The 8,402-nt window shown below is 47.0% G+C and overlaps 1 protein-coding gene across 1 annotated transcript; it reads left to right on the forward strand.

Moving 5' to 3' along the window:
• The first annotated feature begins 405 nt into the window (after positions 1-405).
• Positions 406-3,596, forward strand: LOC117885113 (zinc finger protein 154-like). Its single transcript, XM_034786273.1, has one exon. It carries the CDS (start codon positions 567-569, stop codon positions 1,239-1,241), a length of 675 nt encoding a protein of 224 aa, XP_034642164.1. The 5' UTR covers positions 406-566; the 3' UTR covers positions 1,242-3,596.
• Positions 3,597-8,402: the final 4,806 nt, after the last annotated feature.

An 8,402-nucleotide genomic window follows, 5' to 3' on the forward strand; every position in this document is an offset into this window, starting at 1 on the left:
GAGAAATAGTTGATGCCTTCAGAAGACATTCCTTCCCCATCTGATGACCTTTTTGGACAAGAAGCACTTCCATGCTGTGCATGTGATGATGGTCAGTGAAGGAATGAATGTGTCAGATTCCAAGTTCAAACCTCAGGATACAGGAATGTTGAGTCTTGATTCTATGCTTTCATCTCTCAGCTTTGCTTGTGTCTTATGCATTTGCATCACTTCTCCACCTGCTGCTTCCTTGACAGATTAGAAAATGTGAAAATAAAATATAGGTGGTTTTCACATGATGCAAATCTTCTCACATAGCAGCATTGGGTATGTCTACACTGCAGTGTAATCCCAGCTTAGTGGGACTTGAGTCAGATGACCCATGTTAAGAAACCCTAGGCTTGAGTGTCTGCAATCTATTTTAACCCTATGTTAGACTTTTCTAACCTGTGCTGCAACCTAGTGCTCTAGCATCCACTCTGCAGTGTGCAGACTCGAGTCAAAGTAACCACATCCCGGAGTCCCTTGTTCCCCCATACTCCAAATGTGGCTGCTCTAGCTCTTGGACCGTGGTGTGCTGTGTGAAAATGTACTATCCACCTCTCTGTCATCTGGGGAAGGGCTTTGGCAGGGGAGAGGGTGGAAATCAAATCCTGTTTTGTCTCTCCTGCACTTATTTTGGTTTGTTCCCACCTTTTCCCATTCCTCTCACTGAGGTTTCCTCTCTCCCCAGCACAGGGAGTGACCTATGTCTGGATTCTCTCTCTATCCTTCCAGGAGATGGGATGCTGAGTGAGAACGAGGAGAAGAGTCCCCACCTGGAAGATGATGAGCAAGTAGAACCACATGGGACATTAGCAGGAAGATCCAAAGGGAAAGTTTCTTGGAGTTGTGCAGAGGCAAAAGCCTGTGAGAGTCAGCAAAGGCCAGAGAAAAGCTACAGTGGCAGCTCAGATGTTATTAGACATGAAAAAATGAACATGGGACCGAGACCTTACAAATGCCTAGAGTGCGGGAAAAGCTTCAGATTGAGCACACACCTTATCGCACATCAGATAATCCACACAGGAGAGCGACCCTACACGTGCTCTGAGTGCGGGAAAAGCTTCAGTCGGCGCTCAGACCTGATCAAACATCAGCGAGTCCACACAGGAGAGCGACCCTATAAATGCTCTGAGTGTGGGAAAAGCTTCAGCCAGAGCTCAACCCTCAGCAAACATCAGAGAATCCACATGCGAGAGAGATCCTTCACATGCCCCTGAGTGCGGGAAAAGTTTTAGAAAGGACTCAGCTTTTATGAGACATAAGAGAACCCACACAGGCGAGTAATGCCATAAATGTCTTGACTAGGGCTGGCCAAAGCTTTTTTGTAAAATACATTAGCTAATTCCCACATCATTTGCACCATTTTCTTCAGTGTGGTCTCTCAGCTCCATGTGAGTTGCCTGCCTCTGTCTTTCACACCTCCCCCTTCTTTGTGGTGAATCCCATGTTTAAGGCTATGATTTAGTCATGAATATTTTTACTAACAGTTATGGACAGGTCATGAGCAATAAACAAAAATTCCTGGCCTGTGACATGCCCTTGATTTGTACTATAAATACCCCTGACTAAATCTTAGGTGCTGGGGGAGGGGCTCCAGAGCGCTGCAGGTGCTGGTGGGGGGTGGGCCTCCAGGGCACTGCAGGTGCTGGTGGTGGGGGGCCTCCAGGCCGCTGCAGGTGTTGGGGAAGGGGCCTCCGGGGCACTGCAGGTGCTGGTGGAGGAGGCCTGCGGGGCACTGCAGGTGCTGGGGGGGAGCTCCAGCCCAGGGCCCTGTTGCTGCTGCTGCTGCTGCTTGGGGGAGGGAGTGGCCCGGGCCCCACTGCTGCTGCTCCAGTGGCCCAAGAGCCAGCAGCAGCTGGTGCAGCTTAGGCAGCCCCAGGATCAGCCGCACCAGCTGCTGCAGAAGTCATGGGAGGTCACGGAAAGTGATGTAATCTGTGACTTCCGTGAGCTCTGTGAAAGACTCATAGCCTTATCTTTATCCTTTATCAACTCCTTTGTCTTATAAGTCCTGGGAGCATGCCCTTCTCCTGCCAGAAATATCCATCAGCACCAGGCGAGGGAGATGGGGTTGACCTTGACTAGCTACACTGAGGTAAAAACGGCCTGTGCTTTGTCTCCACTGGGATTTTGCATGGACGTAATGGCTCATTTTAGTGATCTTGTTGTAACAACACAACTACATTTGCAGTGCAGACATAACCCGGGTACAGTGGCTGGAGTTAGCTTTCCCCTTGACCTGAGCTCACATCCATCATTTTTCCTAGTCTAGACAAACTCCGAGCATCACGTTGATACCATTCCCCCGTTACAAAGTGATTGTTAGTCACCGAGTTCCGTATTGGGGACAGATTGTCTCAATCCCACTTGTTCTCACCTTGCTCAGGGTTGTGCTGGACACAAATATTTTTTCTACCATTTTCCTCATTTAAAATAGATTGAAATAGAACAAAGAGCAGGAGCAGGGCAGGAAAAATGTGTCATTTCAGCCTCTGTGACACCCAAAGGAGATGGGGTGAGTCAAAGGGATTCCCTCCTTCCCCATCACTGTCACAATCCCCCCTTGCCCCAGCAGCATTAGCTTCTGTGTAAGGCACAATAATGTTTATCCTCCCCATGTTCTACCTCTGCACCTCACAGTGTGTCATGTGATGCCATGTTCTGAGCGCTTTCTATGCTTAGGTATCACACACTGATCCTAAATCCGACTCACTGCGGCTAGATGTGAAAGTGTCAGACCTGGAAGTGGGATTTGAATGGATTCCAAACACAGAGTAGTCATTCTGTGCTTTCATCTCTGCTTCTATCTATTGGCAAAGCTGCTTCTGGCCTTTTTCCTGCTGAGCTGGGATTGTTTGCAGATGGAAAGTTTGGCTGCTTTTCCACCTTGTGATGAAGCTAAATCTTTTGTACATAACATGACTCAATAATAATGAAGTGGCACAGAGTGAAGAGAGTTTGAATGGATCAGGGGAGATGGGAGAATGTGTTTTGATTTTGAATTATCAGCTATATCCTGCTCTGGAATTTCATTTTATATGAAGCTGAAAGTGTCTTCTACTCCTCTCTGTTGTGGGTTTTTCCTCTCTTTTCTTAAGGAAGATTGGTCTCATAAATGGATATTACTTTTATTTGACAGAATGTACCTCAGATTTACAGGAGAAGACAGCGGGTATATCTACACTGTAATGTAATCCCAGGCTTAGTGGGACTTGAGTCTGACTTTTGTGAAGAAATCCTGGGTGTGTTAGACTTTTCTAACCTGTGCTGCAACCTAGGGCTCTGGTGTCCACACAGCAGTGCGCAGACCCGAGTCAAAGTACCCGCATCCCATACTCCCTTGTGTTCCCCCGATCCCCCAAATGTGGCCGCTGTAGTTCCAGGACTGTGGTGCACTTTGCGAAAATTTACCACCCACCCTGCATGTTACCAGGAAGCAGCTCACTTTGCCAAAGGCTTGATGGGTTCGCTCTCCTTTGCACGCCCAGGAGACTCTCTGATAGTGTGCTTACAGATCAGTTGTCAGAAGCGAATGGGTTAATGCTGACCTGAGCAGCTGCCATTTGCAAAGGGGGGAAGGCTTCTGTTTTCAGTAGAGTGGGTTGCAGATTGTTGGGGGAGAGAGGACTAAGGAATTTGTCCCATGGAATTGTGGGATACTTCCAGCTGACTCCTGTGACCCCAGTCAAGCGGGGCTGCATCTACACTGCAAAGCAATGGGGCTCAGACCCTGGATCTCAGCTTAACTTGCGCTTGGGCCCTCCAGCCTTGCAGGGTCCTGGGACCCTGGGTCTGAGCCCTGGGTTAGCGGAATTGCAGTGTAGATGCAAAAGGGCTTAGGCTTGAGTCTGGGCTCAATCACGGTCTTATGCTGCAGTATAGACACACCCCAGAGACAAATGAACTCTTAGAAATGGAAGGCACCTGTGTTAGTGGAGAACAGAGCATTACACAGAGCTCATTGGTGGAAATGAGGATTGAGAGAAAACTAACCAATATGATAAGATTTTGTAATCTTTGAATACGTTGTTGTTGTTACCAGTGATAATGGAATTAAACATGATGTTAATCATTATAGAATAAGAGACTGATTATGTGATAACTGGAATTCTATTGTAAGACTGCAAATTATATTGTTTTTTATTTATTTTCTTTGTTTGTTTTTGTTGCATCAGTATTTTAGAAAATGGTGGCTAATTCTGACAAGTTTATTTGATGTAATTCAGCCCCTTTGGATTAAGCAATGCTGAAGTAAAACCTCACTCTAAAGGGATTGAGAGAAGTATATGAGAATGGACACCCAATGTAGATTTTAATTATTTCTATTTCAAATGGAATTTATGTTGATCAGCTTTAAAATAAACTTTCTGTGAAGAGTAAAGATACTGAAGGAGACAAGTTGTGTAACCATCTCCCCCGTCTGACTGTAACAATGTGAGCCTGGGTGTGTGGGACTCGAGTCTGCAGGCTCAGTGTGTCTAAGCCTGTGCTGGAGAGTCCACACTGAACGGTGACCCTGGGTTTAGAATTTCAAGACCCGAGTCTCACACCAGCGCTTACGGGCCCACAATGCACTGCGCAGACCCAGTCAAATCAGCCTCTCCCAGGCTTCCTAGCGCTCTCCCAGCTGTAGCCTCTTCAGCTCTTTGTTCCTTTGTTCTGTTTCGAAGGGCTGTAAATGGAAGTGAAAAGTGCGGACATTTCAGCCACTGTGGTGTTGGCAGAGCAAAATGTATGTGTGTTAAAGCAGCATATTGGGACATTGCTGAAAGAGGGCAGAGTTAAGTTAACACCATTTCCTGGTGTTCAGAGGTTTGAATTTTGGTGAAGTTAAGGTTTTGCAAGGGGACGACATCTCACCAGGCAACCTTAACTCTGCATTGAAGAAGTTTTTTCCCATGACTGCCCACTAGATAATAACCATCTAGCAAGGCCAGATCCAGGGCTAAAAACTTAGGCCTGGTCTACACTACGAGCTTAGGTCGAATTTAGCAGCGTTAAATCGAATTAAGCCTGGACACGTCCACACGACGAAGCCCTTTTTTTCTACTTAAAGGGCCCTTTAAACCGGTTTCTTTACTCCACCTCTGAAGAGGGGATTAGCGATGAAATCGGTCTTTGCGGGTCGGATTTGGGGTAGTGTGGACGGCATTTGACGTTATTGGCTTCCGGGAGCTGTCCCACAGTGCTTCATTGTGACCACTCTGGACAGCACTCTCAACGCAGATGCACTGACCAGGCAGACAGGAAAAGCCCCGCGAACTTTTGAATTTCATTTCCTGTTTGCCCTGCGTGGAGAGCACAGGTGACCACGCAGAGCTCATCAGCACAGGTAACCATGATGGAGTCCCAGGATCGCAAAAGAGCTCCAGCATGGACCGAACGGGAGGTACGGGATCTGCTCGCCATATGGGGAGACGAATCAGTGCTAGCTGAACTCCCTAGCAGTAAATGAAATGGCAAAATATTAGAAAAAGTCTCAAAGGCCATGAAGGACAGAAGCCATAACAGGGACGCACAGCAGTGCCGCATGAAAATGAAGGAGCTAAGGCAAGCCTACCACAAAGGCAAACGGACGGTCCGGGGCAGAGCCGCAAACATGCCGCTTCTACGCAGTGCTGCATGCCATCTAGGGGGTGCAGCCACCACAACCCCAACCATGTGCTTTGACTCCATCAATGGAGAATCACGCAACAGGGAAGCGGGTTCGGGGTACGAGAAAGATGATGATGAAGACAATGAAGATAGCTCACAGCAAGGAAGCGGAGAAACCGGTTTCCCCAACAGCCAGGATATGTTTATCACCCTGGACCTGGAACCAGTAACCCCCAAACTCACCCAAGGCGTGCTCCCAGACCCTGAGGGCACACAAGGGACCTCTGGTGAGTGTATCTTTGTAAACCATTACACATGGTTTAAAAGCAAGCGTGTTTAATGATTAATGATTAATGATTAATTTGTCCTGGCAATCGCGGCCAGTACAGCTACTGGAAAAGTCTGTTAACGTGTATGGGGATGGAGCGGAAATCCTCCAGGGACATCTCCATAAAGCTCTCCTTCATGTACTCCCAAAGCTTTTGCAAAAGGTTTCTGGGGAGGGCTGCCTTATCCCATCCCCCATGGTAGGACACTTTACCATGCCAGGCCAGTAGCACGTAGTCTGGAATCATTGCATAACAAAGCATGGCAGCGTATGGTCCCGGTGTTTGCTGGCATGCAGACAACATCCATTCCTTATCTCTCTTTGTTATTCTCAGGAGAGTGATATCATTCTTGGTCACCTGGTTGAAATGGGGTGATTTTATTAAGGGGAGATTCAGAGGTGCCCGTTCCTGCTCGGCTGAACAGAAATGTTCCCCGCTGTTAGCCACGCGATGTGGGGGAGGGGTGAAGTGATCATCCCAGAGAATTGGGTGTGTGTGTGCGGGGGTAGTTGGGTTTGTGCTGCATGTTAACCCGGGAACCGCAGCCCCTCCTTTTACATTGCAAACCCATTTTAAATGGCCAACCCAATGGGTGCTTGGTATGGGAAATGAGGGCGGTGCTGTTTGAAACCATTCCCACATGTTATGAAGGTTAAAAAAAGCCAAAAGACTGTGGCTTACCATGGCTGCCTGCAAGCCGAATTCAGTTGCCTGGCACTGCATGAGTGATCTCTCACATCAAACCGGCAGGCCCTCAATATAAGAGGAAAAATGCAACCTTGTAACGAAAGCACATGTGCTGTGTAATGTGAACAGCAAAATTTAATGTGAAAGAGTGTACCCATTGTTCTCTAAAATGTGTCTTTTTTAACCACCTCTCCCTTCTCCTCCACCAGCTGCAAATGTTTCTCCTTCGCAGAGGCTAGTGAAGATTAGAAGGAGAAAACGGCGGACTCGGGATGATATGTTCTCGGAGCTCCAGATGTCCTCCCATGCTGACAGAACACAGCAGAATGTGTGGAGGCAGTCAATGTCAGAGTGCAAAAAAGCACAATATGAATAAGAGGAGAGGTGGCGGGCTGAATCGTGGGCTAAAGAGAGCAAGTGGCGGGCTGAAGAGGATAGGTGGTGTCAGCTTGCAGACAGAAGGCAAGAGTTGATGCTCCGGCTGCTGGAGCATCAAACTGATATGCTCCAGCGTATGGTTAAGCTGCAGGAAAGGCAGCAGGAGCAGAGACTGCCGCTACAGCCCCTGTGTAACCAACAGCCCTCCTCCCCAAGTTCCATAGCCTCCTCACCCAGACGCCCAAGAATCTGGTGGGGGTGCCTCCGGCCACCCAGCCACTCGTAAGAACATAACATAAGAACATAAGAAAGGCTGTACCGGGTCAGACCAAAGGTCCATCTAGCCCAGTATCCTGTCTACCGACAGTGGCCAATGCCAGGTGCCCCAGAGGGAGTGAACCTAACAGGCAATGATCAAGTGATCTCTCTCCTACCATCCATCTCCACCCTCTGACAGACCGAGGCTAGGGACACCATTTCTTACCCGTCCTGGCTAATAGCCATTAATGGACTTAACCACCATGAATTTATCCAGTTCTCTTTTAAACTCTGTTATAGTCCTAGCCTTCACAACCTCCTCAGGTAAGGAGTTCCACAAGTTGACTGTGCGCTGTGTGAAGAAGAACTTCCTTTTATTTGCCTATTAATTTCATTTCTTGTATTATGGGAATAAGTAAATAAGTAAATAACTTTTCCTTATCCACTTTCTCCACATCACTCATAATTTTATATACCTCTATCATATCCCCCCTTAGTCTCCTCTTTTCCAAGCTGAAGAGTCCTAGCCTCTTTAATCTCTCCTCATATGGGACCCATTCCAAACCCTTAATCATTTTAGTTGCCCTTTTCTGAATCTTTTCTAGTGCCAGTATATCTTTTTTGAGATGAGGAGACCACATCTGTATGCAGTATTCGAGATGAGGGCGTACCATCGATTTATATAAGGGTAATAATATATTCTCAGTCTTATTCTCTATCCCCTTTTTAATGATTCCTAACATCCTGTTTGCTTTTTTGACCGCCTCTGCACACTGCGTGGACATTTTCAGAGAACTATCCACAATGACTCCAAGATCTTTTTCCTGACTTCTTGTAGCTAAATTAGCCCCCATCATATTGTATGTATAGTTGGGGTTATTTTTTCCAATGTGCATTACTTTACATTTATCCACATTAAATTTCATTTGCCATTTTGTTGCCCAATCACTTAGTTTTGTGAGATCTTTTTGAAGTTCTTCACAGTCTGCTTTGGACTTAACTATCTTTAGCAGTTTAGTATCATCTGCAAACTTTGCCACCTCACTGTTTACCCCTTTCTCCAGATCATTTATGAATAAGTTGAATAGGATCAGTCCGAGGACTGACCCTTGGGGAACACCACTAGTTACC

This window comes from Trachemys scripta, chromosome 11, assembly GCF_013100865.1.
Source record: "Trachemys scripta elegans isolate TJP31775 chromosome 11, CAS_Tse_1.0, whole genome shotgun sequence".
NCBI classification, from domain to species: domain Eukaryota; kingdom Metazoa; phylum Chordata; order Testudines; family Emydidae; genus Trachemys; species Trachemys scripta.